The sequence below is a fragment of the Sus scrofa genome, chromosome 4 (assembly GCF_054392235.1).
Source record: "Sus scrofa isolate SSC_HxYL_T2T_F1_AM1 chromosome 4, Sscrofa_HxYL_maternal_Yorkshire_Landrace_v2.0, whole genome shotgun sequence".
In the NCBI taxonomy this organism is placed as follows: Eukaryota; Metazoa; Chordata; class Mammalia; order Artiodactyla; family Suidae; genus Sus; species Sus scrofa.
Window position 1 is genome coordinate 8,304,149 of NC_139386.1, and position 26,539 is coordinate 8,330,687.

General features: G+C 52.3%; 2 protein-coding genes across 4 annotated transcripts in view; one reads left to right on the top strand and one right to left on the bottom strand.

The window, feature by feature from the left end:
* The window catches only part of TG (thyroglobulin), a 224,048-nt gene that overhangs the window by 60,443 nt on the left and 137,066 nt on the right, over positions 1–26,539 (bottom strand).
* Positions 1–26,539, top strand: part of SLA (Src like adaptor) — a 58,157-nt gene that overhangs the window by 29,618 nt on the left and 2,000 nt on the right. Inside the window, exons 3-8 of one of the 2 annotated variants that reach the window (XM_013996470.3) lie at positions 5,853–5,998; positions 14,865–14,964; positions 15,773–15,859; positions 19,177–19,280; positions 21,682–21,813; positions 25,557–25,689. In XM_013996470.3, the coding sequence (XP_013851924.1) occupies positions 5,938–5,998; positions 14,865–14,964; positions 15,773–15,859; positions 19,177–19,280; positions 21,682–21,813; positions 25,557–25,689 (617 nt within the window). In that variant the 5' untranslated portion in view covers positions 5,853–5,937. Of the gene's footprint in view, positions 1–5,805; positions 5,999–14,864; positions 14,965–15,772; positions 15,860–19,176; positions 19,281–21,681; positions 21,814–25,556; positions 25,690–26,539 lie in introns of those variants that run through there. The other variant, XM_085021620.1, reaches the window with a different exon arrangement.

A 26,539-nucleotide genomic window follows, 5' to 3' on the forward strand; every position in this document is an offset into this window, starting at 1 on the left:
AACTTCATTGCTCACTTCTCCACGTCGGACACCGTGTCACACAAACGCCGCCAGGTCTGGGGTAATGGCACCTGCTTGTGGCATATTCACTTTGGCAGAAAGGCGAGCCACAGAGGAACCCCTCCCCCCGCCTCACCCCTCCTTGTGCTCATCTGGTAACGCCTACACACTAATCCTTACTTGTGAAAACCCAGCAAGGCAGACAGGACTGTACTCATTTTTCGAACAAGAACGAACAAACAAAAACCATAGGAAGAAGTTTGGGGGTGTCCTAAGAGGTGAAACTGAAATCTGCCCCAGCACCAAGTGGTCTCGAATCTGGCTTCTTTCCATGACCCCTGAAAGGACCATAAAATGTTTTATAGGACCCACCCATCTGGTCTTAGGGCAAAGCCAAGCCTTCCTGTTATCCTGAGGGTACATGAGGTCCCCTTTCCCTCCAAGGCACCCAAGGGTGGAAGGGGTCAGAACACAGGCTCATGGACATGTGAGTAAAGCCTGACGAGTGGGCAGGGCTCTCCGCGGTGGACAGAGTGCTGGACAGGCAGTCATAGCCGTTATCCAAGCTTACTGAGTGACCTTGAGCAGGCTGCTTGCCCTCTCTGAACCTTTCCTCTGTCATACGAGGGCATGACCCACTCCTTTTCAATCGGTGCTTTATGATATCCCAGGGGTCCTATCTGTGGAAGTAAAGGGACAAGATTGCTGAGCCCCTGACCCCCAACCAGCAGCTTATCTGTTTTACATATTGAACTTCTGGGGAAACTTTCTCAAAACATTGGTCACCCAGCAGATTTGAAATAGTCTGAGTGATAGGATCCCAGGGTCTCCTCCAAGCAGCCCTTGGGAGCCTGTGATTTTGACCAGGCAGGAGTGCAAGGCAGGAGTGGGGTGCACGTGGCTCTCTGAGCTGGCTGCCTGCTCTCAGCAGGTCCTACCTGGCCAGTGCCCTGAGAGCCAAGGCTGATCGCCGTCTCCTAGGGGGACAAGAGCAAGGTGGGATGGGGGCAAGGAGAACAGGTGCACCTGCCCAGAGAGGAGAGCAGGGACCAATGTGGGTCACAGGGGTGTGCACCTGCTAAGCGAGGTCAGGATGTGGTGGGGTGCCCCCGGAAATCCTGCGAGATCCTTGGCAGGGGAACCAACCGATGCCAAGGCACCGTCCCAGCTCTTATTGCCACCACCCCACCCCTTCCCGTGCAGTGGGTCAGACCACAGGCAACCCTGAGCAAGTCCCAAGGCTGCTGGGTGGGTTCTGAGTACCACTCATGGTTGGCGGATAGCTGAAGCAAAAGCACCATGAGCCATTGTCTGGCCCAACCGCTTCCCCTTTAGACTTGAGGACCTGAGGCCCAGGGAGGGGAAGGACCGCTCAAGCTCGCACGATGACTTGGCCAGACAGCCTGCACCCCCAAGGGATCCAGCGAAGGCAAATGTGTAGTTATCCCATCTTACCAAACTTATCTCTGCTTTCAATAGGACTTTAATTTAATCCCCCAAATAACCCTTCAGGACATGTATTAGTATCTCGAATTTCTGGATTTGGAAATCGAGGCTCAGAGACGTACAGTAACTCGCCAAAGGACACACAGCCAGGTCAGGAGCTGGACTCTGAAGTCGGGCTTGCCTGCCTTGAAACCCCCCTTTCCAAGGCTCTCTCATTCTTCCCTAGTTCTGCTTCTGATTATGAAAGCAATTCAGGCACATAAGAGAAAAATTGGAAGATTTTTTTAGAAAGGTGTAAAGAAGAAATTGACAAATTTCCCTATAAAATCACTACTCAGAGAGAGCCCTTAGAAACATCTTGGAAATAATTTCCTTTAATATATGCATATGTGTGTTAACATTTTATAAAATTGAGATAGTATAAGCCTGGCTAGTTATTTGGGATTTTTTTTTTTTGACCTATAGCATTAATAATTTCTTTAAAATCTTTTGAAAGGCTGGAAAACAAAGAATGTATATATATATATGTGTGTGTGGTATATATATATGTATGTATGTATGTATGTATGACTGGGTCACTTTATAGCAGAAACACACACAACATTATAAATCAACTATAATTTAAAAAGGAAAGAAATAAAAAATAAAAGTAAAATGAAAGCCTGGAAAACAGCCTTCCTCTGATCCTAAGGGTATAAAGACAAGGTCTGGATTCTTTTTAATGGGATTTCATAAGAAAGTGACCATTGGAGTTCCCGTCATGGCTTGGCAGTAACAAATCAGACTAGTATCCATAAGGACACCAGTTCGATTCCTGGCCTCGCTCAGTGGGTTAAGGGTCTGGAATTGCCAAGAGCTGTGGTGTAGGTTGCAAACACGGCTCGGATCTGACATTGCTGTGGCTGTGGCGTAGGCCAGCGGCTACAGCTCTAATTCAACCCCTAGCCTGGGAACTTCCATATGCCGTGAGTGTGGCCCTTAAAAGCCAAAAAAAAAAAAAAAAAAAAAAAAGAAAGAAAGAAAAAGAAAAAGTGATAATAGGTCTTTTATTAATAATATTAAAAAAGCCACTGAGTCTGGATTGCTAGAATTTAAAGGGGTTAAGTGGCTTCGGAAATCGTGTTTTCCATTCATCTCATTTTTCAGAAGAGTAGACGGAGGCCCAAGGTCACTGAGAGAAGGCAGCCTTGGTCCAAAGACTGCGGAGAAAGCAAAAGCAAAGACCGGATCTGACCCTCTGACAGCACAAAGAAGAGGGAGAGATACACCGAGACTGTTCAGAGCCAACACTAATGAACTCTTTTCTCCTTGGCTCTCTCCTTATTATTTCTAGACGCAGTCGTGTCTCCTACACCCTCTCCCCTGCCTCCAGGCAGTGCACAAAACTGCCACAGATTAAATCAGATTGTTCAGCCATGCCATTAGGGGGACTCCAGTTCTCAGTCTCGGGGGGCACTTTCACTCTTCTTGAATCAAAGCCTCTTTCAGATGATTTAACTCCTTCTTGGAGGTGGTAGGAAGCCAGCGAGCAGACCCCTAAGGGGCAGCTGGGCGGACGGGTTTCTCTGAACCGCGCGGGATGTGGTGCGTGCCGCCCAGCCCAGCCCCTGCTCTCCGCGTGCCCACCCGCCAGCCAGAAACAGGGAGAGGGTGGGTCCGAGGAGAGTCTGGCGCCAGCATTTACCCCGTCTTTCTCGTCTCGAGACCCTGGGTGTGTTTCTTTCCTTGGCTGGACCTCAGTTTTCCCATCTAAAAAATGCAAGTTTCAAGTCTTGTTTTGTTTAGTTTTCCTGCATTGGGGCCCCTGAATTGCGCACACACACCCCCACCCCCCGCCCCTGGTTGGCGCACAAATGCTCCTAAAGCATTCTGAAGCTGTCGAAAGCGAGGCGACGTTAGAATTCACTTAGATAGATTACAAAGTCTTTCCCCTATGACTTTGCTGGAGTTGTCAGTGTGAAGATGAGAGTCGCACTTGATGGCTGGAGGCTGTGGCTTGGAAACAGCGCAGGGCAGGCAGGTGGAATAGAAGAGGCGAGAAGGGGGGGCCTGGGGTGTCTGGGGAGGTGGGAGCTCACCCACCTACTGGGGGCTCTAGGTTGGAGGTGAAAGGCACCAGCCCTGGCATCCAGTTGATCCTTGAGGCCAAGCATCAGGCTGCAGGGAGCCGAGTGTATTGTTTTTGGGGAGTCAAGTGACACAGTGTGGGGACCCTCTGGAGAGTGAGGGGGCAAGGCTGGCACACCCGGTTCTGAGTTATCTCTGCATGGGGAAGCCTGCCGGGGCCTCTCCTCCACCTGCCCTGGGAGCTTCCTCTGGAAGCTCGAAGGCCTTGGTGACGATGCACAGAAAGGCCGAGGGCTCCAGGGAGACACTGGGAGCAGGACAGAGGTGATGGGGCCTCCCATGCCGGGTGCCGGCTCCCCAGAGTCAGTCTCTGCTCCTTCCCTGGATGTACCTCGGGGTGCAGGGGGAGCCCAGAGGCAGCAGGGTTCCCTGTCAGCTGGGTGGAACCACGTGGTGCACAGGAGATGCTGAATTGCAGGGACTGAGGCTGCCAGCCACTCCTCTGGCCTGGTGTCTCCAGCCTTTTTCTGGAGCACATTTCTGTGAGAGCCTGCATCAGGCAAGGGGCCCTCCAGGGACAGTGAAAACTCGTCCCTGCCCTCTGGAGCCAGGGTGACGCTGCTAAAACCTGCCCAGCCCGCAGGACGGGCCCTGCCAGGGACAAAGCACCCCCTTGGCCGTGTGTGGGGAGAGAAGAGACAAGACGGAGGAAGACGAGCTCTGGTCTTTTATCAGGAGGGACCTCACTCTTAACCCACTCCTGCTCCCAAGAGGATCAGAAGATGGGACTCCTAATTTAAGCACATGCCCACTCCAGCCACATGTGCTGTGGCACCTTATGGGTTTAGAGAATTTGCCAGCCTTGTATTTATCTTGGAAATAGCACAACTGTATTACAATAGCACAATTATGTTACAATCTATTAGTTTGAGTGATAAGTGATAAACTGTTCATGTAAATAGTTAAAATAGATTAACTTTCAAGGAACACCCATCTGGTCTTCCTTTTTTCATAATATACCAGGTCCCCCACCTCCCCATCCCACCCCCAAATTAGGAAGTGGTACAGACCTTCCTCAGCCTCTGAAAGGCCTGGCTCTGAGTGCATAGGTCTTTCTAGAATCCTAACATGTCATGCACAGAGGAAGGATTTAAGGCCAAGGTGGAGGTTGGCCTGGCTGACTTTGGGACACTTTCAAATGCATGAGGCCTTGATCCTAACCTGGAGTCAGAGACTGGGGCGGAATGCGATTTTCCAGGTGGAACAGACGCCAGCTGGGGGGTTCTACTCCATCTTCTCTTTGTCCCCAGGAGACAGCAATGGCCATGTCTGTGGGTGTAGCTTTCTTCCCTGTGCTTCAAGCAACCTGAGAAGACACTTCTATCCTGGAATCATTTACGTCCTTTCCTAAAATACTTGTCCAAAGACCCAGAATTCAAGCTTTTCTCACTATGGACTTTCCGAGAATAGACTGTAAATGGCAAAAGCTAACATGGATCTTATGCTGGGCCATGTCCTCAGTGTTTCATGGGCTTTATCTATTCATATTGCAGCCACAACCTGATGTCGTTTGGCTACTATTCCCTGAAGCAGGCAGAGAAAGGTCAAGAGCTTGCCAAGGTCACCTAGCGTGCATGCGCAGAGCCAGACTTTTTGGATCTTGTGGAAAAAATCAGAGACTGAGCATCAGCCGATCAAATCCCCAGCTGCCCAGTTACGTGCTGTGTGACCTTGGACAAAACCTTTACCTTCTCTGAGCCTCAGTGTCCTTTCTGCAACATGGGGTTAGAGATGCAGGGAGTCTAGATAATCAAAAGTAACAGCAGATGCCGCAGCAGCCTGGGAAGCAGGCAACAAACACAGTCTCGCTAGGGTGTTTTCTTGCGTCCCCGTGGCTAAGGGCAGGCTGAGAAGCTCCGACAGAAGGGAGAAAGTGCAAACAGAAAGTCCCCGCTCCTCGTCCCCCCATTGGCTGTGGAGCCACGTGTAACTCCTGAGCTTTCAGAGCGTGCACGCCCGGCCCCAGGGAGTTGAGGGCCGGGCCCCAGGAGTGGAGCCCCAGCGAGTGAAGCAGCTTCAGCCTCTCCTGCAGATGCTGCCGCCTGTTTGCTGTCAGCCGGGGCGGAGGAATGGAAACTTTCTCCACCAACAGCCCTTGCGAGCAACTTCCCTCTCTGTGGTTTTTCTCTGTCATTCCCTTGATAAAAGAAGTCGAGCTGCACAAACGTAACCAACATTCACGAACCTCGTCCTCACATAAAAACACCCGCCTTTCAAGAAGCCAGCGGCCTGAAAAAATGATACACGATGTATTCTAATCTGGGTCATTCTCCACCCAGAGGGCCCGGCGCGTGGCTGACGCTCCGTGTGGATTCCCTGTGCCGTTGGCTTCGAGCGGCTTCGACAGCCCGGGGGGAGAGAGAGATGGGGAACAGCGTGCGATCCAGCCCAGCGCCTGCCGAGAGGCCAGCGCCCAGCCCAGATGGTAAGTTTGGCTTCTTTGGCGAAGATCGGGCGGTGGGGGCGCCGATGGCTGTTGAAACCTGGCAATGGGCACACGGCACTTCCTTCTGACTCTCTCACTTTGCTTGTCTTAACATGTTCATATTAAATGTTAAAAAAGAGGGATGCTGGTGCCCTAGAAGGATGCCAAATCGTGGGCATTTTGTGATGGACCTTGAGAGCAGCGTGTTCCATCCCTTTCTTGTATTTATAGGTGGGGAAACTGAGGCCAACGAAACGAATGTAACGTGTGCACTAGCTATTGTCAGAGTCTGACTTCCACCCCAGGCCAGGCTGATTCTGAAACCAGACCCCGAAGGGCCTATAACATTATCACGGGTATAAAACATTATCATGGGTATATCATATGATCAGGCTCAGCTAGAGCTTTCCCAGTGTAACTTTACAAAGCTGGCCCCCCGCCCTAGGACATATTCCTGAAAATAAAGGAATCCTTGTGCCACGGGTAGAATCACAGGGGCCAGGTGTTCTAGGGGGAGGGCACAAGGATGACAAAAATCTGATTCTCCCAGAGATACCAGGTTTTGCCAGACTCTCGAAGCTACAGAGTCGAGCAGGGATGGCTCCAGAGCCGGGAGGAGACATGGGCCAGCAGAAGGCAAAGGCCGCGAGCAGGCCCGTGGAGCTCCGGCTTCAGTGGTGCTGGGGGCCGTGGACACCCTCACCTCTACCCCCTATCAGGGCAGCGGGGCCGCACCTGTGGGTCCTTTAGGGTGTCGGGAGGGGTGTGGTCAGGGGGTCCGTTGGTTTCCCCAGGGTGAGTCATGGGGGATTTGAGACACTCGCCTCCCAGTGTGGAGTCACTCCATGACTCCTGTGGCCCCTTAAAAAAGGAGCTGCCTTTTCACTTCTCCCAAAAGGGAGACACTCAGCTTACACAGAGTCTCATGACTTCCCAGATGTCCCCAAGTGACGGTGCAGAGACCCTCCTCTTTGGTCTGCAGCTCTCGTCAGATGCAGGGCAATTCAGAGGCTCTCCTTTCTAGCTCGGCAATACCCCTCCCCAAACCTAGTGGGGAAAGACACTAAGAATGTTCCCCAGGACAAAGGAGGAGGAACCACGTGATTGGGTGGAGCAGGCTGGGTGCGCCGGGGCCCTGAGCGGCGGGGCCCTCCACCTCCCATGCAAAGCTCAGAACTGTGTGCAGTTGTGCAGAGAGGCCGTGTGCCTGCCGCGGGCAAGGGCCTGGACCCCTTCTCCCACCTTCTCCAAACCTACTCAAGCCCTAGTCTCCTCCTCCGGTCATGGCCACCTCCAGAAAACTGACACAGCCATGCCCAGGGCCCATGCTGAGCCCAGGGTGCCTTGTGGCCTCTCCCGCGGGGAGGAGGGCCGGCACGCTCTAGCAAGCCCCATGAAAACATGGGCCTCCACGGCCCTGCCTATTTGCCTTGATTTTTTAAATGCAAATCGTCATGAAATAAGTTTTTCTTTTTCCACCGTGTGGGTGGGAGGTCGCCTCTAGAGAGGAGGAAGAGGGGTCTCCCCGAGCCTCCGCCCCCCAGTTCAGAGAATTCCCCAGGTCACACTCAGTCTGTGATCCAGGCAACCACATCAAGTGCTGGCGGGCGGCGGCTTTTCCACTCCCCACCCCTGAAAAGTTTCCTTTGAGATCAGTCCCAACCTGATTTCCTCTTTGCTCTGACACCTTCTTGTGTAAGGGACAGGGTGACACAGTGGATACACTAATTAGCCTCCATCCAAATGAGGCAAGGAAATCCGGCTTTCTCAGAACACGCACGTCTCAGGGAACACTCCTGCTTACGCTTTTGATGGGTCTCAGATACCTAGGAGGTTGTGTGGGAGCGGACTGCTTGGGGTCAACATGTAGTTAGTGCTTCCTCTGACGTCAGCCTGAGCGAGGGGCGGGGGTGAGGCGCCCCAAAGCCAGGGACGAACGGGCAGGAGGCCAATCTGTGGACTTTCAGATGAACAAGTGTTCTGAGCTTTCAAGAGTTCATTCTTCCCTTAAACCACGACTGTGGATGCCTTGGAATATGGGTTTGCCCATCAGTTTTCTTCTATATTAAGCTTTCCAGAACATTCCTCATTCATCTTGTTCCCAGAGACTAATATCACAAAACCCACAGAAGCTGCAGGGCTTGGTGGAACCAGGGCAGGTCTCAGAGGCAAATGACCTTGTTGAGCTTCTGGTGGTGTCCTCTGGGGGCTCTATGACCTCAGGGAGCTCACTGGGCCTCCCACGAGGGAGACAGGCACACGGAGAGCAGAATAGCTGCTCCCTGGCAGCAGAAACAGCACGAAGTGGCAATGACAGCTATGTGGCAGAATCACCTTTTTATATTCTATCTGAGATTATCTGATTGCACCAGGCTGTGTCTGAATGCCACCCCCACACACACACAAAAGTGTAAAGATGATAGAACTGGGGATTCCAAAGCTTGTTTGCAAATCATCCCAAAGAACTCCTTTTCTCTACACATCCAGACTCTGGCTACGGCTCACACATAGGCGGTGCAGAGTTGAATAATCCCCAGGGAACTCCCCAGGAGCAGGGAAGTAACGTATTTCCACCTTAAAAAGAGGAGTCAGTCACACTGCTGTGACCTTTCTCCCTCCCCAGTTCTGACCCCCTTATCGCCCTGACTTGAAGTGAGACCTCACTGGCAGAGGTGGCAACGCAAAACCAGATGCTGCTCAGACCCCTTTCTGTGCAAAGATGGAAATAATGCTAAGCTGTGCATTTACATAGCATTGAGCGTGCTACTGGGTGGGTGGAAAGAGGGGTGGGTGGGGCTCCAGGGAGGAAGAGCTGGGAGGGAGCCTCAGAGCCAGCAGGGTACTTCTCGGCGCGTGCTCAGACCACCTGCCCCAACCCCTGGGAAGTCATCAAAAGGCAGATTCCTGGCCCCCACCCCAGACCTGCTCGTGGGAACCCGGTGATGGCGGTCAGGAGTGGCATGCCTGATCTCTTCCCAGCCCCTGGAGCATCTTAAGCCCCCTCCAGCCGGCAGACCATAGACCTAGCTTTAGTCCTGCCCCTACCCTCCCACACAGAGAGGAAGGCAGCTCTTGCCCGAAGTGTTCCCCCGTCCTCCTTTGTACGATGGGGGTAATAGGAGTCCCCGGGCGCTTTCACGTGCCAGCTGCGACTGCAGGTGCCTTAGACTCTGGATTCTCAACCCGCGCCGGAGATGACTGCTCTTCACATCCCCACGTGGCAGCCGTGGCGACCCAGGCACAAGAAGTTTCACTTACTCGCCCAAGACCCTGCAGCTGGGACTTGAGGACTGGGGCCCGAATCAGGCGTCCCCCTCCTCACCCCCACAACATGATATGCCTGGAGGGGACGTGTTCTCTAGAGGGAGACCGAGGTCACCAGATTTAATGACACAGACATTCAGGCGCCCTCGTGAGACAGGAAACCGCGTCAGATCTTTGACGCGAGGCCCGTCTCCCACCCTGGTCTCGCTCACCCCACAGCTGGTACACACGGTGGCTTCAGGAGGAACCAGATCATTCCATTTTTTTATCACATGGCCCATGTTTACACATTTCATGGATGCCATACAAATGATAACTAGTCCACCAAACCCCTGATGTCACGTTGCTTAGGTCAGGACTAAAGATGTTTTTAAGTGAATTAACACAAAGAAAAACCACTATTAAGTAAGAGATAGAGCAGGTGGAGGCCAGCTGTGGGCAGGAGAGGGGCGGGTCGTCCAGAGCAGGGTCTGCATCCTCTGAGGACAGGTTACCTGCTTGTGAAACCAGGGCCCCGACGTACTAGGTGTGTGTTCTGGGCAAGACTCTCCACCTCACTGTACCAGCTAAGAGTCTGGGGATCCGCTCAGTCCCACTCTGCCCCATCTGACAGATGGAGAAGCCACGAGCTTTTTAGGCCATTGCATCCTACTTTCCAGCCCGTAACACAGGACCCACAGGCACAAGCTGTGGTTCACAGTGACCAAGAGAACCCAGGAGACCTTCTATGGGGCCAGTCGTCCCTGCCCTGTCTGACTGGTTAGTTGTGTGTGTGTGTGTGTGTGTGTGTGTGTGTGTGTGTGTGTGTGTGTGTGTGTGTGTGTGTCCATTTCCTATAAAAGCTACGAAGAATAAGGCCATGAGTTTGGGCATGACTCAAGGAAAGGCCAAACCAGAAACTGCACTCAGAGAAGGTTACCTATGCTCCTGCCCACTGCACTGAGCTGCTTGTGCCAACTCTGAAGGCTCACTTGAATCAGCCTCCATCCCAACCTGTCGAGGGTCAAGGGTTAACTGTGGGGAGCCTGGTAGCTAAGTCCCCAAAAGAGCTAAGTGGCTCAGGGACCTGACCATGAGCTTGGAAACCTCCGTGCCCTCCCCCTGACACGTTCCTAAAGCGCCTCCCGCCTTGGTTCTACACCCTTTAAATTGGCATAGCTGTCCCGTAGCGCCATAGGGGAGCATGGGCCGTGAAGAATGGCTGGTTTGGCAACGTGGTTATAAATGGGATCTACTAAGAGTTTTTCAGCATTTTAAAAGAAAGGATAATGCCGCTCTAAAGAATAACAATGCAAAAAAGGGTCTGTCCTCTTTTCACCAAGTAACATGTGTGGTGAGTTAGTTCCGCCTCAGTCTCCTTCCTTTTGGGGGTCACTGCCCATTTTCCACTTTCATATATATGGTTCAGTCTGACTCATTTTTGAATTGAGCTTTTAGCAAGTGTTTGGTCTCTTGAATTTTGTCTTCGGTTCTCACCAAATGGAGTTTGTTTTTAGAAGGTAAGAATATTTGCAAATTTACATGACCAGAGGCTTTTCAACATTTAGGACATGACTGGCTGAAACTGGCCCTGATTCCAGAAGGTTCACCATCAACATGAGATTAGCTGCCTCGGACGGAGGCAGGCTCTATACGCGTCCCTCCTCCCGGATCCTCACCCGGGCCGAGGAGGTTGATTTTGATAATTCCCATTTTGATGCATGAAGAAATCAAGCTCAGATTAAAAAGGAATCTCTCTCCAACTCACAAAACCCTGAAGTAGAGGAGGTGGAATTGAAGCCAGGTCTGAATGATGGCAAAGCCTCTTCTCTCTCCTGAAAATTCCCCCAGGAGTTCTCCTCTGTGTGCTCGGCACACATTTCTCCACTGGATTTATTTCCTCATCTTGAGTCGGCAGTAATCCCGCCCGCTTCCTCCCAGCCCCTCTTTTCTGTATCACCCACTTATCAGACTTAATTCAGATGCTCAGCTCTGCACAAAGCCAGGGGCTTCAGGAGTCCCTAATCATGTGTTTGAACCTGAGAGAAATTTAAATGTCCCACCTCGTGTGTATTTCACTGCTGGGACCAAAGCCCAGGGAGGACTTAGATGGGATGGTGGCACCAGACCTTATTTAGAACAAAGGCTGTCCTTCCCACAAAAGCACAGACCAAACTTCCACTTTTCCACTGACTTTGCCTTCTGTCTTCCGAACGCAGGGACACAGGCGATGGGGCGGGCACTGGCTGTAACCTTGCAGCAGATGCTCCAGGCAGGGTTTTCTCAGTGATGTTTAAGTGTTACGGCTCTAATAACATCGCTATTACGGAAATTCCACAGGAAACTCAACTCTGCTGTTGTGAAATTGAAACTCTCCAACCCTGTAAGCCTGTTTTCCCCCATTGACACAATCGGTTTTATAATAGGATTTTGTTTTTGTTTCTGTTTGTCACATTATGAGAAGACAATGGTTCACAGCCTTACTCCTGAATCAGAGATCAAAGCCCCAACCCCCCTATAGACACTAAGCCTATTTCTTCCCCCCCTTTTTGCTTTTTAGGGCCACTTCCTCGGCATATAGACATTCCCAGGCTAGGGGTCTAATCAGAGCCGCAGCTACCAGAATAAGCCACAGCCACAGCAACACAGGATCCGAACCATGTCTGCAACCTACACCACAGCTCATGGCAACGCCGGATCCTTAACCCACTGAGCGAGGCCAGGGATTGAACTCGCAACCTCACAGTTCCGAGTCGGATTTGTTTCCGCTCCACCAGGACAGGAATTCCACACACAGCCCATTTCAAAGCTCCGTTATGCCAAGGATCAAACACGTCATGCCTCTCATTTCCATACTTGTTTTTCAAAGGGGCCATTTCTGTAATGACCAGCTACCAGGCTGCCTGCCCCCAGCGCCGACGAGGTTTCCTTCTCCTGGGCCCTTGATCCACTCAGCACAGGGGTAGTTTGCAAGGGCCTGACAGCACCGAGACCTCTTTACCTTTGCATGTGATAAACCTGCCTTGGGCATCCTGGGCAGGTCAGCTCCGCCTGGAGTTCACGGCCGTTCCCTGACGGTCACAGAAACGCAAAAACACCCACAACCCTGTCTAACAGCCTCAAAGGAAAAGCCCAGGGCCCAAGAGGGGGCCGCAGAGAGTGGGCATCTCCAGGGCATCAGGCTAATCTCCCCTCTGGGGGCCGATTCTGAGTTGACAGAGGTGGGAAGGCTTGGGGGGGGGGACAGCAGGGCATGCTCCAGGAAGGGAAGAGGGGACAGCCCCTCACGGGCTCTGGAGCGGGGGGGCCCTGGCTGGTTGAGAGAACAGAGCAGCCCACGCCACAGCTTCTGAGGCACGGGGACCACGTCCCTAAGTGGTCCTTCCATACTGGGGGAATATGGGGGTCCTTGGGGGCCATGAGACCAGGAAGAACAGATTTCCATCAAGAAGGCATTTTCCCGACCCCCCATTTTCCAGACTAACCCACATATCCCAGAGGGGAAAGTGTGTCCACACTGGAGAGTGGCTCATCAGCCTCGGAACCGGGGCTAGTTTACCAGGAAGCTGAACAAACCCTATGTGCCAGGCCCCCCTCACTGGCACAGCACCTTCCAAGGGCCCCTACCTGATACTCTGTCTGCCATTTCCTGCTCTTTTTCTGGAAGAGGACTTTCAGCTTTGCCTTGGCTTCATGTCCCAGAAAATCAGATCCATCCCTTATTAGAACCCAGACTTTGGGCTTTAAGTCCAACTGTGCTGTGGCCTCTAAGTATCAGGCTCGGGGTGGGCTACACAGGGGAAGAACTCTTTCCAATTCGGCCAAGCAGGATGGGAGGGAGGCCTCAGCACAGGCTCGGGGAAGGTCAGAGCCTCATGGCAGCCCTTCCTGGCCAACTCTGCACCTTCTCATGAGCTCTGCCTCCATCCAGTGACCACGGCCACCGAAACCACTTTCGCTTTTCCAGCTCACACGCAGGGGCACTGGCTTGGACAGGATTTATTGCCTGTAACTCAGCTTCCCCAACTGAACAACCCTTCAGCGGTGATAGCTTGCTTCTCATGCATTCTTTTCATCCTAGTATTTAAGCTCCCTCGTGACACGTCTGGCTGAGGACGGAGAATGCAGGACAAGTGGGCTGTAAGGTGCAGGGGGGGAGAGGTCCCAGCCTGAGCGTGTCTGGATCCTAGAAAGTGGCCTGCTTGGGCCCCTGAACCTGCCATGCCCAAGTGTTGGGATTTCTCCAGCTTTTCCTGGGGTCAAGGGGGCAGGGATCATCCCTCCCCCCGATTCTTGAAGTACTTTCTAGAACACGAGCCCCATGAGAGCAGCAGACTTGGCTTGTTTGTTTGCCATGCTTGGCCCACAGTGGGTGATCAATAAATAACTGCAAACTATTGCATTTAAGATGCATCGGCAATGAGGTCCTACTGTACAGCATGGGGGACTCTGGGACAGAACACGATGGCAGATAGCATGAGAAAAAGAATGTACCTATGTGTGGCCGGGTCACTATGCTGCACGGCAGAAATTGACACAACACTGTAAATGACCCCTCTATAATTTTGAAAAAAAGGTGAACAAAGAAGCAAACGGCGTGTTACCCAGAAGGCTGAGTTCCGATGTCCAGCCAGCGGACAGACTGACAAACACAAAGTGGCCGCAAGCCACTACGGCGTTTGCCAATCTGCAGGGTGTGCTGTTTCCCCAAAGACGTACCCCAGTATTAGCCTGCATCAGAGGCACCTGAATTGCGGCCTGTCACTAAGGCTGTGACACACAGCCTCGCTTAGTGTCAGAAAGCCGATTCACGTGTTATCCCTCTCTCTCTGCTCCACAGGAAGCTGTGCTAGTGCCCAAACCAGAAAGAACCAGAGAGCACGTTTCCCTTCTCAAAACTTCACCAGAATTACTGTCAACATATGAGTGATGAGAAGTGCTGGATTTTTCTCCCTCTGCCCAAGAAAAGTCCCCATTAAGTAGACCCTCAGCACATGCTACCTTACATTCTGTGAGGAAGAAGGGCTTTGTTGAGCTTCGGGATTAATATCCCCTGGCCCTAGTGGGTCCTCAGAACTCACGGAGCCTGGCCCCAACCCCCCACACTGATGTGCTGCAGACGTGGGATCCGCAAGCCCCCAGGAAGGTACCCGAGGGGATGGTAATCAGGGGGCGCATTTCAAGAGCACCTCATCATTCTCAGGTGCTGCTACGTACTTTCAGCGCATGATAATCCTGGAAAGCGGTATTGTTGGCCCTACTTTAAAGATGGGGACATTGAGGCTGGCAAGCATGCCAGGACTCGGCAAGATGTCACAGATCAGCAGAAGCAGGGCAGACCCTGGCGCCAGGTCTTAGGACCTCAGCTCAAAGACCTCTGGATCCCCACCTCTCAGATGAGAACATCAGGGCCAGGGTGGGCTTGAGAATGACAGCAGGCGAGCTGACTCTCCAGCTTCCTCAAGCAGCCTGCGCCACCACCCCCAGAGAGAGGGGGGCCAGCTAGAAACTGCTCTTTCAGGACAGTCACATGTTCCCAGGAGGGTGTCACCTCTGCCCTCACCTCCCAGGTCTGCTCTTCATTCCTCGCGAGTAAGAACACCCCTTTGCCCTTGTTCCCCAGGAACGGACAGCGACTTCCTGGCAGTGCTGAGTGACTACCCGTCTCCTGACATCAGCCCCCCGATATTCCGCCGTGGGGAGAAACTGCGCGTGATTTCTGAGTGAGTCAGCTTCCCGAAACGTTTACCACGCCCCCCAACGAAGAACTCGATTTTGGTGGGAATCGTTAGATTTTAGCTCTACTTGTTCCATTCCACATGGGCAGTGGGCCTTCATGCTCAATCTCCTTAATGCTGCCGGTGCTCTAAAGCCTTCAGTGGCTCCCTGCTGCCTGATGGATGTACTTTCAAGTCCTTAACTTGGCTTTTGAGACCCTTAGGATCCAACGTCTGCTTCTTATGTTGGCCTCATCTCCCCCCACAGAGGCAGGGCTGCTATTTTATATGAGTGCAGACTCAGGACGAGGACCCAGGGGTCTGAAAAAAAAAATCTTCCGATGATAAACAGAAAGGTAGTTCTTTCTAGCCTGTTGTCGCTCCATGATCCGAGAGAGGCTATAGAAGAAACAGGGGCTCTGAGTTCTTTCACTTAGGTCATGCTCATTGATGCAGACGTGTGACACTGTCTTGGTTATTTCTCAGGCTGGAATTCAGCATTGTGGATGCTTATGCTGAAAAAAACCTCCAACTGTGGAACATCAGCTAGAAACATCAGCTGCTGATCCCTGAAAAATGCCTCTTGCCAGTGTAGGGGGAGATTTCCTGGCTAGCTGGGAATAAGCAGAGATCCTTAAAACCTCAATTGTCATAGGGAGAAATTCTAGCCAACACAGCCAATGACAGACCTCAGAAAAACCTTAAAAAATTACATCCCACTGTACGCGGGCTTAAATCTGATTACTCGGGGCATTTACTCCTTCCCTGTGCCACTTCCCTACTCACTGTTTTCTCTCTGTTCTTGTCTCTACAGTGAAGGGGGCTGGTGGAAAGCCATTTCTCTTAGCACTGGTCGAGAGAGTTACATTCCTGGAATATGTGTGGCCAGAGTTTACCATGGGTGAGTACATTTCTAAAATAGCATCAATAAAGCATGATATTATGCTGGTGACTCATACATTTGCATAGAGGGGTCCCAGCATGGCACAGCAGAAAGGAAGGCATTGGTTTGAGAGGGTCACTTTTTTTTTTCTTTTTTTAGAATATCACTGATTTACAAACTTGCGCCAATTTCTGCTGCATAGCAAAGGAGACGGTCACTTCTAATCTCAGCTCCGTCCCTAAGGAAGGGGTGTGACCTTGAGTTAATTCCTTTCCCTCTCTGAGACTCGATTTCCCTTTGATAAGACAAATGGAACTCTGAGCTCGAAGGCAGTGTCCTTGTAGCGACCACAGATTCAGGAACTGTGATCGCAGGATGCATCAGCTAAAAGTCTGGTGCAAATTCTGCCTCTTTGTCGCTTACTGGCTGTGTGACAGTGAGCAAGCTGCTCAACATCAGTTTCTTTTCCTCACCCGTCAAAGAGAGATCATTGTATAGAATGACAGGAATAAGAACATGCAGCAAAGGGACCAGAGGCCAGGCTGTTAGGAGAATGAGATAGGATGATACATGTGCGGTTCTTGGAGCCATGCCTGGCGTTACCGTAGCACTCAATACATATTAGCTGTGTTATCAAATCACATCCCGAACACGACGAACGAGCACTGCCCAGAACGTGCACATTCCCAGTTTGACAAATGGAGGCGAAGCAAAAGAGGAGGCTCTTGAAATAATCAGGCCTGGCAGACAAGGAAGCAAGCACACCGCTTCCCCCTGCAGCTGTGCAGAAGAGGCCACTTTGGCAGGACAAGTGGCCCCGGAGGCCAGCACACCTGGGGCTGGGGCAGATGCAGCTCCGCCTACACCCATGGCAGGCTTGGAATCCTTCCTTAACCCCCTTGAGCCACGGTCTCCCCATGTGTCAGGCTCCCAAGGCCTGACCTTGGCACATGGGAAGGAGAAGGGAGCGGCAGTTTTCCTTTGACGGGTCCAGACATAACGGCCTTACACGCAGAGAAGGACTCCGCACACCACCTGCCGCCTGGCGGAGGTGCCTGAAGAGTCTGCAGCGTGTAGCTCAGTGCACTCCATCGCAGCACTACGGCTTTGATGACAGATACCCACGGCCGTGTCTATGCTTAGCACGACGATGACAACGGTGGGCAGAAGTGGGGCCGTAGCTGCTGAGAGAGCTACAACTGGGAAAGCATGTGAGTCACGTAATTCTTCGAATCAGCTGTGTCACCGATTCATCCATTCATTCAGCAAACATGCATCAGTACCTTCATGTTGAAGATGGGGTGCTGAATACGGGTGGGAGCAGGGGTCGGGGTGCTGGTGAAGACCCCAAGGGATTAAGAAGGAATCACGACCTTATTTATGGAGCTTCCCATCTAGCAGATGCAACAAACGGCCTCAAAAGGCAGAAGCGGAAGAGAGGCAGTGATGTCTAGTGGTTATGAAATTGGCAAAACACACTCCCGATTCCAGTTCTACCAGCTGTGACCAGAGCAACTCAGGACAAATTATTTAAGCCCTTAAGCACTCTGGCCCTCAGGGTCCCCATGGGTGAAAGAGAGATACTCCTCTTGGCCTTAGGAGGTGATAGGAGGATTAGATTTCAAGCGCTTCCTAGGATATGTGGCTCATAATGAGCAGTCATTAGCAGTCACGTGGCTATTGTTGTTGTCATTGTTTTACTGTCTTCATTTCTACAAGTGGAATTTCATGGAATTTCAGGACTTGAAAGGATGAATGTCTGTCACCTACGCTAAATAATTAACATGCCGTGCATTATGGACAACAAAGGCACTACCTAAAGAATTTGGCCAAATATGGCACAATCACGGTCTTAGCAACAAAGCACACTGGGAGCCCAGTCCGTAAATAAACCGTGTCCACGGTTATGCCTGGGCGGCTGCTGGCACGTGCACTTCGGCCTCAGCCAGGCCCTGCCAATGGCCCACTTTCACGCCATGGGGATGGTAAACCTGAGCAACTGCATGGGCTAAATCAGACATGTGATTAAAAGCCAGGGGCTGTTCAGGGAAACAGAAACACTTAAAAGGCGATGTGGGATTGCTTCCGAGTACACGCCAGCCAGCTGCTGACAGAGCGTTTCCTTGCACGGTGAGATCTGGCCAAGGCTGCTCTGCCGAATGAGGGAGGACGCGTCCCCGTAGAACACAGATTCCTTTGTGTCCGGGGCTGCTTTGAAAGCAGAGCGTTCAAGGTGCCCGCTCTCCTCTGGAAGCTGAACATTCTGTTGGAAAGCTGGGCTATGGTATTACAACTGCTTTTTTTTTTTTTTTTTACTGTGAAGTGAGGAAAAAAACAAGAAATGCACGTAAATGCATCATGCAATGACAACCGAGTTTAAAACACGTTGAAGACTAGAAGACAGGAAGGAAATAGAATGAGTGCAAGGTGGGGTGTAGGTGGTGAAATCAGGGGTTGTTTCTTTTTCTTTCTTTCCCTTCCCTCCTTCCTCCCTCCCGCCTTCTTCCTTCTTCTTCCTTTCTTGCTTCCTCCCTCCCTCCCTCCCTTCCTTCCTTTTCTTCCTTCCTCTTTCTTCTTCCTCTTTCTTTCTTGGGTTCATTCATTCATTCACAGATCACAGATATGTACCAGGCTTGACAACCTAGACACAAAAACAAAACCTGAAATGACGGACAGCCCCTGCCCCCATGGGACGGTAATGGAGGAGCAGGGCAGTCAGAGCAGAAGGGACACAGATGTTAAATAAACTGCCAGACAGGTCCCTTATCATGTTTTGGACTTTTATACAATACAGTGGGCACAGGGCAGCTGGCATTTAAGAAACAGGGTAAGGAGGATGTTTTATCTCTGTGTTCCCTTATCCAGTGTAATACCTGGCAAGCAGTGGGTACTCGGGAATTTTATTTGAAAGATTCAAAGAAAGAATGAATAAACCATCGATTGCCTTGCCCCCCTTTTTTTTTTTTTTTTTTTTTTTTGCCTTTTAGGGCTGCACCTGAGACATATGGAGAGTTCCAGGCTAGGGGTCTAATCGGAGCTGCAGCCGCCGGCCTACGCCACAGCCACGGCAATGCAGGATCCGAGCCTCATCTGCAACCTACGCCACAGCTCACGGCAACACCAGATCCTCAACCCACTGAACAAGGCCAGGGATTGCACCCACAGCCTCATGGTTCCCAGTTGGATTTGTTTCCACTGCACCAGGACGGAACTCTGCCTTGCTCTTTTTAATCCCAACAGTTTTCTGTAGCTAAGCCTGAGCGTCATCCCTGCATCTCTGCGTCTTTAGGGGGCGGGTGTGCGCACAGTACTCATGGCTGTCTTCCCCTCCGCAGCTGGCTGTTTGAAGGGCTGGGCAGAGACAAGGCAGAGGAGCTGCTCCAGCTACCAGACACGAAGATCGGCTCCTTCATGATCAGAGAGAGCGAGACCAAGAAAGGTGAGCAGCCTCCAAGCCACCTTCCAGTGCACAGGTCACACAAGCAGGCTGTGCTCCTGACCGACTCATTCATTTCCCTGCTCATGTTCCCGCCTCCCATGACACGTGCAAATCGATCCTGCATGGGGAGCTCCTAGTGACCCATGCACCCCCAGGGAGGCCAGTGCCCAAGCGTGGGTACTGGAGCCAGGCAGCAGCGACCTGGGGGATGGGGGGGGCACTGGTATGGGCTCTGACCACATCAGGCCCTGCAGACCCCAGCTGGAAAGTTTCCCATCAACTGAGAAGAGAGGAGAATGCCAGGCACAGGCAGGGCCTGGAGCGGAGAGAACGTGGGCTGCAAAGCTCAGCGTCTTGGGTAGGATGTGACTTCTCTGAGCTCAGTTTTCTCATCTGTGAAATGGAGAGAAACCCCCTTCCTTGTAAGGTTGTGGTGCGATTCAAATGTAATGACACTTGTAATGCCCCTGCTACAGGGCAGACACTCAGACTTAGTCCCCGCCATGACCTACAATGAAATCCACTTAGAGACTTGGGGCCAGGCAGGTGCATGCTCTCAAACTCACCAAGCCTTCCTCGTTGTTATAGTTTTCTCACATCCTACGCATTAAGTAATTCAGTGAAAATGAAAGAGCCGGGCTTTGTCATGGTTCAGAGCAAGTGTCCCGAACTCTAGTTTGGGCTGTCTGAATTACTAAGCAGTCACCCCCCCCTCACTAGGTTCCCCCGTTTATAACACGGGGTTCACGACAGACAGGCAAGCGGCCGGCAGGTGTCTGGGACAGAGTGTGCACTCAAACTCGCAGAAGCAAAACATGAGGAGCTTGAGGTAGTGAGAATAATAATACCTTCTTAAATATAGAAAATATTTTCAAGTGCTTAGGCTGCTTCTTGCACACTCACTCTCAGAGAAGAGAAAATGTGGCACCTGAGCGTATCTCCTATGCACTCACTAAGCACCAGGGCCAGCTGGGGCTGGAAGCCTTCACCAAAGTGACATCAGCTTTCCTCTGGGGACGCAGGGATCTTAAAATCTATGTGATTTTAAAATCCAGAAACAACACGCTTTCTTTCAAAAGCTTGAATGCACTGGCTGAGAGCAAGATCAAAGCCAAGGTGAAAGTTCCTGAGCAGGTCCCAGGGGCCTCCCGAGGGAGGAGACCCAGCCTCAGGCATGGCTGGGGGACAGGGGCGGCTTCAAACCCAATGTGAGTTGACAGAGCTGATCTAAAAATAATTGGGCCGAGCCACAGCCGAGCTGGGCCCGGGTGGGGTGGCTGGCTCTGCTCCCTTGGGTATGCAAAGTTCTCATAAGTTTCCACCTGCTACCCTTGACCTGCTCACCGTACTTCCATCCCCCCCTGACATTACCAGAAGACACGTGTTGAACTGACTCAGAGGGTGGGCGTGGGATGGAGGGAGGGGTGTGGAGCAGAATGCTCCTGGAGGCCTGCTCCCCGAAAGCAGAGGTCAGGCGCCAGGGCAGCCACTTCCAAGCCATATGCCTCTGGCCATTTCACTTGGTGCCCTAAGCCTCAGCTTCTCCATCTATAAAATGTGTGAGGACAAGAGTTCCCAAGGTCTTTCTGAAAATCGACAGGGATGCTGCTTAGAAATAGCTCAGCCCCAACTCACATAGCAAGTGTCCTTCCTCTCGTGCTGCTTTGCTAGAACCCCAAGAAGTGGAATCCCAAAAGCGGCAGGGCGGGGGGGGGGGGGGCAGCGCTTAAACATGACCTACATCCAAGCCTCTCACTTGCCATTCGGAGAAATGAGGCTCAGAGCGGTGCAGCCACTCACTGGAAGATCTACTCTGATGAGCCCGTCGTGGGTCATCACCCTCCAAGGAGAAAGGACACGTTTGTGTGCTTGGGAACACTCAGGAAAGTGTCTCACTGCCGTGATTTCCGAATTGCTGAGAAAATCAAGCATAAGGCAGAGGGAGGAAGTGACTGGGAAGGGGGATTGGGAAGGACAGTGACAGCCCAGGTGTCTGAGGACGTGTGCTCAGGAAAGGCTCAAGGTGACCGACCCCAGATCTGGGATACACTAGGTGCCAGCCAACTCCGGCCACTTCATTTGGTCTAAGGACCCACCAGGAATGTGGGAGCCCTCCAGATGGCAACTCAAACTTTGAAAAGCTGCACCGCCATCTGGTTAATGCAGATGCAGGGCTGCAAAATGAACATTCTCTTGCTTGTGGGGGCCCTGAAGAGGGAGCTACGGTCAAGCAGATAGGGTTCAAGCAGCCACTGCTCAAACCACAAGGACGCATATCACTGCTGCATGGCGAGGCCGAGGGGATCGCGCTGCCTCCATGGTGGCGGCCCCTGAGCTGGTGGCCCCCCCGGGGCGGGGGGGACATGTGGAATGCCACTGACTGGTCCTCCGCTTCCTGCAGGGTTTTACTCGCTCTCGGTGAAGCACCGGCAGGTGAAGCATTACCGCATCTTCCGTCTGCCAAACAACTGGTACTACATCTCCCCGAGGCTCACCTTCCAGTGCCTGGAGGACCTGGTGAACCACTATTCGGGTAAGAAGCACCCCGTCGGGACAGGTCCACGATGCCCCTCTCTGCTAACTGTCCCCTCGGTCTCTGCTGCACATGGTCCCCAAGATACACCCGGTGACTCGGCTCTCTTGCCCACCCTGCCTTCTCCATTCCCTCTTTTCTTATCACTTCGGGCTGCACATTTCAGGCTAAGACAGGCTGCCAGTGAAGCTGCCCGAGAAAGTAAAACACAACTAACCTCAGCTTCACCCTCTCCCCACCCGGAAGCGAACCGGAGTGGGATGTCCCGATATTCACAACCACAGACGGAGCGCACCTCCTTAAGTGAGCATGCATTTGGGCCTCTGCGGCTTTGTTCCGAAATGCCGCTCATTTCCCCTTTTCTGGGGGTCAAAATCCTTGTCAACTTTCAAGACCAGCAGGTAGCCACCTTCTTGATGAAGCCCTTAAGCCCGTTTCCTCTGCTCCCTGGCACGCCAGGCACTGGCATTCTGCCCGGTGACCTAGTTAACTGTGCAGTAGTCCGTGTTTCCCGACAAGCTCTGAGACACCGGGGGTTTTACTTCATGCATCCCTACGTCCTTCCTGGGCCAGGAGAGAGCTCCAGATGCTTGCTCCACGCTGATCCAAGGGGGTGGGAGCAGGGTGTGTTGGTGCAGAGCTCAGACTCAGAAGAGGATCTGGCGTGTGGAAGCTCAAGGGCTCGGGGTCGAGTTGGTGCTGCAGCCGCCGGCCTACACCGCAGCCACAGCAACACCAGATCCTTAATCCACTGAGCGGGGCCAGGGATCAAACCCAAGTCCTCATAGATCCTAGCCAGGTTCATTACCGCTGAGCCACAATAGGAACTCCCAGAAGAGGACCTTTGAGCGAGACTGTGAAAGGCCTGAATGGCTGGTCGGGAGTTTGTGTTTTACCCGATGGAAAAAAGGGGCTTCCTTTTCTAAAAGTTGGCTCCGGAAGCTTCTTGTGTTCGTATCCCAGCTCTTCTGGGCAAGTGCCCATCTTCTTCCCCGTGTATCCCAGATGCTAAGTGTTTCTACGCAGCAGCTGTTGAGGGGGTTCACTGAGCTACAGCTCGGAGGGGGCTGACCTTGCCAGGTGCATGAATGTGGGCAGGGGGTCCGAAAAAGCCAGAGGTTGCTTTCACTTCATAAGCATCTCCCCTCCTGGATCCGGGATGGCTGCCTCCACACTGGGCTCTTTAGGATACGGGTTCCTGAAGGGCAATTTAAGGTGAAAGATGGAGTCCACCGGCTGGTTGTCACACTTGACCCTTGAGAAGTGCATGCTTTGAAAGAGGAATGGCCGCTCGGCAGACCCAGGCCCAAGGCGGGGTCCGGAGTCTGTGACCTTGGCCAAAGACCTCTATCTCTTGGAGCCTCAGCTCCCCGTTCATGGGAGGCGGCTGAGAAGCGCCTCCCCACCGGTGGCCGACTACTGAATATGATGGTTCACGTAACGCGTCCGTCACAGCCTGGCATGGCGGATGCAAAATAAATGATAACAAACATCACTCCTGTGATACCCCAACACCTAGCAGCATAGCTAAAAATGAAAGAGGAAGGGAGTCCTGGAAACAGTCAGCTTTTACTGATCATGAGTAAAAACCTGGTTGTGGTATTTGGCTTTTAATAAGAATCATCTGAGAGGTGTGGTGACCATAAGTTTTGCATAGACAAAAGCAAACACGAAAAGGATGCTGCCCCAGCAAAGATGTTTACGGACTGGGAGGTCCACAAGGCTTCCGGGCCGAGGATACCCCAGGATCTCAAGCCAGTGCAGAAGCAGCGCCTTCCAAAAACGTACCCCTAAGCTGTTGCATCGGCACGGGGGGATTGCAGTCAGCAGTCACCTCTGTGAGTGACCGAAAAGGGCTTGGAGACCTGAAAAGCTTCCAGAGCCTTCGGGACCCCCAGGGAGGGAACATCGCGTCCAATTTCCCTCGGACCAGATTCTTCCGAAAGGCAGAGTCAAAAACTAAGTCAAAAACTAAGCAGTGGGAAAAGGCACCTGTGTTTTACAAATTACTGATATTTACTATCCTGGTGCCCTTGGGCAAATTATTTACCATCTTGGAGTCTCAGTTACTTCATCTGTAAAATGGGGATTCAAATGCCTCTCATTGGACTGTTGTTAGGACCAAAAGGAATCACGCCTGTGAATTAGTTGTGACCTTGAGCAGGTGACTTGACCTCAGGGTCCTTGATTTCTTCATCCCCCACTGGGCGTGACAGGACGGACCGCCAGAGCTGCTGCGGTCTCCCCGAGCTGGAGCGTGCCAGGCTCACTCAGCACGGGCTCGGGCGTTCGACCTCTTCCTTGCCAAAACGCGTTTCTCATCCTCAGAACTAACCCCCCTAAGGAACCGCCCGCTGCTGCCTCTGATTTCTGTGGTCTTTCTGTTTGACTGGGTCTCCTTCACCTCCCAGCCTGGAGGTCATTTCAATTTCCAGCCCATGACAGGTAATTATTTCAGCTCCGCATCCAATTAAGATCCCTGTAACCTCGGGGTCCAATCTCCCGTCTCTCCGCGTGGGCCAGCGTGGGTGGACATTTGAGTCCTTGGCGAAAGTCGCCGCTAGACAAAGCGTTATTGACCGCCGCCCTCGGAAAGCCCAGGCCTGCTTCTTCAGCTAGAGTTTCCTTCTGTTCTTTGGCAAGGACACCCCAAGAGCTCCACCACTGAGATGGGAGGCAGCGCCCGCCGGAGGGGTGATGGATGGGCTGTGGGGCCGGGGTGGCTGCATCCTGCCAGGGACCAGCAGCAGCTCACATCCTCGGCTGCCTCACCTCCCCCAGGACCTGAGAAGCAGGGGGCTCTTCACCCAAGAGGGCCACGTAGCATCTCCTCCGTGGATAAGGACATCTGAGTAGAGCAGATGACACGGGCTAGGGGAAGGCTCGGAAGAGAGGGAGGCTCTACCTTACAGGCCCTGAAAGATGAGGGAGCTGGGCAGCTCAGAGATGTCCACTGGCAGAGGATAAAAAGAAAGGGCTGATTTAATTTTCACTCCCTTTGTGCTCGAGTTTCTGAGTAGAGAGGAGAGATGATTCTTCATTTCTTCCTCTATTTTTCTCACTCTTGCCTTTTACCTCTTCTCCTTTTTTTCTCTCTTCTCCTTTTTGTTCTCTTCTTCCTCCCTCCCCACCTCCTTCCCCCCTTTCTCTCTCCGTTTCTCTCCTACCCTCCCTCCTCTCTCCCTTCCTTCCTGACTTTTTCTGTATCTCCCTTTCTTCCTACAGAGACATGGGCCCCACCTGTGCTGTTTCAGCCCTGCTCTGTGTGCTGTGGGTGAAGCTGCAGTGAATAGCCCCCCCCCCCCACGCCCTGGGGACATGGGGGGCTTACCCCCAAGCTGAAGGCCCTGGGTCTTGGTGTGAAACCTCTGTGCTCGGGGCCTCTGGTGCCCCCCCCCCCCCCGCCGCTTTTCTCAACCGTTAGCTCAGTCCACTCATTTTGCGGCCGAGAAACTGGCTCAGAGAGGGTCAAGGTGATTCACTGTGAGGGCAGAGTGGAAACTCAAACCCAAGTTCGGTGGATTCTGGATCCTAAACTCGACTCTCCACCTGTGTCAGACTGAGTGCACTGTTTATCTGCGGCACGTTAGTATTTCTTCAACAGCTAGGCACGTGGCTGTCTGCTGTGCCACATCCCTTTCAAACCTTGGCCTCTGTCTCCCCTTGCCAATGACCAGGGCCCCTTATCCATCACTGCTGGGCCGCCCCAGAGTCGCTGACCGGTTCTCTGCTTGTCTCCTCAGAGGTGGCTGACGGCCTCTGCTGTGTCCTGACCACACCCTGCCTCACTCAGACCACGGCCACCCCGGCAGAAAGGGCCCCCGACTCGCCCGTCACCTTGCGCCAGAAGACCTTCGACTGGAAGAGGGCATCCAGGTGTGTGTGTGTGTGTGTGTGTGTGTGTGTCCTCCATGAACGCGTAAGCCCCAAACCAGCAATGTGAGCCCCACATATCAGGCCACGGCCGGTTACGACCAGCCCGCTGAACCCTCTGAGCAGGTGCACACCCAGGAATCCCGCTGTCCCCTGGGAGGCAGACCCTACCTCCGGCCCCATGGACTGGGTGGCATGGCCCCAGCAAGCCCCGCCATGGCGTCGCTCCCCCCAACCCCAAGTTCTGCAAACATTTAGTGAGCCCCCATTCGGTGTTAGCAGGACAGTTCAGCTGAAAGGGAACCATCTTGCTTTTTCTAACTGCTAGTATCCTAGAGGGTAACACACAGAGAAATCCTATATAAATTCACTATTAATTTAAACTCACTCATGAAGTTTAGACACACCAGCAAAATCCTAAGGTGACTTTAATTTTTTAAGGGGAAAAATAAATAGTCTCTTATTTGTTCTGCTTATTTGATAGTCAGCTTTTGCATTTTAAGAGGTATCTGTAGTTGGGAATGGATGAGTTATCTTATTAATTAAACACTGATTCAGACATCCCATTGGCAAATTCAAAGAAACTCAAGGATCAGAATTGACTGGGAAATGAATAAACCAGCTCCTCCTTGTAAATATCATAAAAAAATTCATTAATATCTATAATTGGAAACTTTAGTCATCCCAGGAAATGGTGGTTCAGAGAGGCTAAGTCATGTCTCCAAGATCACACAGCCACAAGTGCAAGAAGCAGAATTACAAGTTAGATAACTATTAACCAGGCACTTGTTTTTCTTCCTTCTCTCGTTCTCTTGTCCTCCATCCCTCCCATCGCTCTTCTTTGCCCCTTTCT